The sequence below is a fragment of the Orycteropus afer genome, unplaced genomic scaffold (genome assembly GCF_000298275.1).
Source record: "Orycteropus afer afer isolate SDZICR_OR568_19922 unplaced genomic scaffold, OryAfe1.0 scaffold00810, whole genome shotgun sequence".
NCBI lineage: Eukaryota > Metazoa > Chordata > Mammalia > Tubulidentata > Orycteropodidae > Orycteropus > Orycteropus afer.
Genome location: NW_006922397.1, coordinates 330,789 through 332,783, shown reverse-complemented (window position 1 = coordinate 332,783; position 1,995 = coordinate 330,789). Strand labels below are relative to the sequence as shown.

General features: G+C 35.2%; 1 protein-coding gene across 1 annotated transcript; it reads left to right on the top strand.

Annotated features, from left to right (window-relative positions):
• The first annotated feature begins 743 nt into the window (after window positions 1-743).
• On the top strand, window positions 744-1,700 carry LOC103211881 (olfactory receptor 2L13). Its single transcript, XM_007957858.2, has one exon. The coding sequence runs from the start codon at window positions 762-764 to the stop codon at window positions 1,698-1,700; it is 939 nt and encodes a 312-aa protein (XP_007956049.1). The 5' UTR covers window positions 744-761.
• The last annotated feature ends 295 nt before the right edge of the window (window positions 1,701-1,995 follow it).

Below are 1,995 nucleotides of genomic sequence, written 5' to 3'. Positions count from 1 at the left end.
AGTAACTTTTTTTTTTTTTTTTTAATGATTGTGACTCTTTGAAAAATCATGCCCAATGAGCCTGACAAAGAGTCATTTTTAGAAGGGGAAACTTTAAAAAATACTCTTTGTTTTTGGTGTGTATGGTACTAGACTTTTATACTTAAAAAAACATTTTTCCCTTTATGACTTGTTGATATGCTTACTGGAGAATACATGGAGAAATATTTGAGATGTTCAGTACAGATACTGAATTTTTTAAATTTGAAGAGTTGTAAGTAAAAAATTGATTCCAAACAAACATTAACAAATTTTAAATTCATTTTTTTCATATTTAAAACATTTTTATTGTGGTAAAATATGTATACCATAACATTGGCCATTTCAACCATTTTTAAGTATGCACTTCAGTGGCATTAATTTTATTCCCAATGTTGTGCAACCTTCACCACTGTTGCCAAAAGTTATTTTTTTAATATATTTTTTTATATATTTTTTTTACTTTTTATTGTGCTTTAGTTGCAAATTTAGAGCAGAGTTTGTTTTACATTCAACAATTCATGCACATTTAGTTTCACTCCCCATTTACCATCCCCAACCCTAACCCAGTCTCCTTCCCTCCTTGCCCAGTAATCACATTTTCTCCAGGCAAATGTTGCTCCTCTCATAAGGGGAAAAAAAATATATATATAAAAAAAAAAAAACAAAAACATGTTCTTGTTTTGTCTTCCTTTATCTTTTTTTAATTTTTTCTTTCCAGGAAGTTAAAACATTACGTTTTCATGGAGAAACAGAATCAAACTTCAAATGATTTTATTTTGTTGGGACTTTTCCCCAAAAATCAAACAGGACTGCTACTCTTGTTCTTTATCATCCTTGTATTCTTTCTGGCCTCACTGGGTAACTCAACCATGATTCACCTCATCCGCGTGGATCCTCATCTCCACACACCCATGTATTTTCTCCTAAGCCAGCTGTCCCTCATGGACCTGATGTACATCTCTACAACTATCCCAAAGATGGTGCTCAACTTCCTCTCTGGCCAGAATGGCATCTCTTTCCTAGGATGTGGGGTACAAAGTTTCTTCTTCTTGACAATGGCCTGTTCTGAAGGCTTACTCTTAGCCTCCATGGCCTATGATCGTTATGTGGCCATCTGTCACCCTCTCCATTATCCCAACCGTATGAGTAGAAGGATGTGTGTCCAGATGATCACAGGATCTTGGATCTTGGGATCCATCAATTCCTTGGCACACACAGTCTATGCCCTTCATATTCCTTACTGCCAGTCCAGGGCCATTGATCATTTCTTTTGTGATGTCCCAGCCATGTTGCCTCTTGCATGTATAGACACCTGGATCTATGAGTACATGGTTTTTGTGAGCACTAGCCTCTTTCTCCTCCTTCCTTTCCTTGGCATCACTGCTTCCTATGGGAGAGTAGTTTTGGCTGTTTTCCATATGCGCGCCAAAGAAGGAAGAAAAAAGGCCTTCACCACCTGTTCGACACATTTAACTGTAGTTACCTTCTACTATGCACCATTTGTTTATACATATCTTCGGCCTAGGAATCTCCGCTCACCAGCAGAAGATAAAATTTTGGCTGTTTTTTACACTATCCTCACTCCCATGCTTAATCCAATTATCTATAGCCTGAGAAATAAAGAAGTCCTGGGGGCCATGAAAAGAGTGTTTGGAACATTCTCTTCCAAGAAAGAATAGTCATGATTCTCCTTACTCTGTTTTCTTTATTCCCTTTTCCATGTTGATTAGAAAATGCTAGAGAAGTCCTGTTTGATCAAATATAACAGGAGCCACATAAGTTATTTATAATTATCTGGTAGACACATTGCAAAGGAAAATGAAAGTTAAATTAATTTAAGGATACTTATTTAACTCCACACATTAATACTATTATAACTAATGTAAATATTATCTACATTGATGTTCTATATTACATTATTATATCCATTTAGTATGCATATAATATATGCTATATTACAGATAGTATAATATG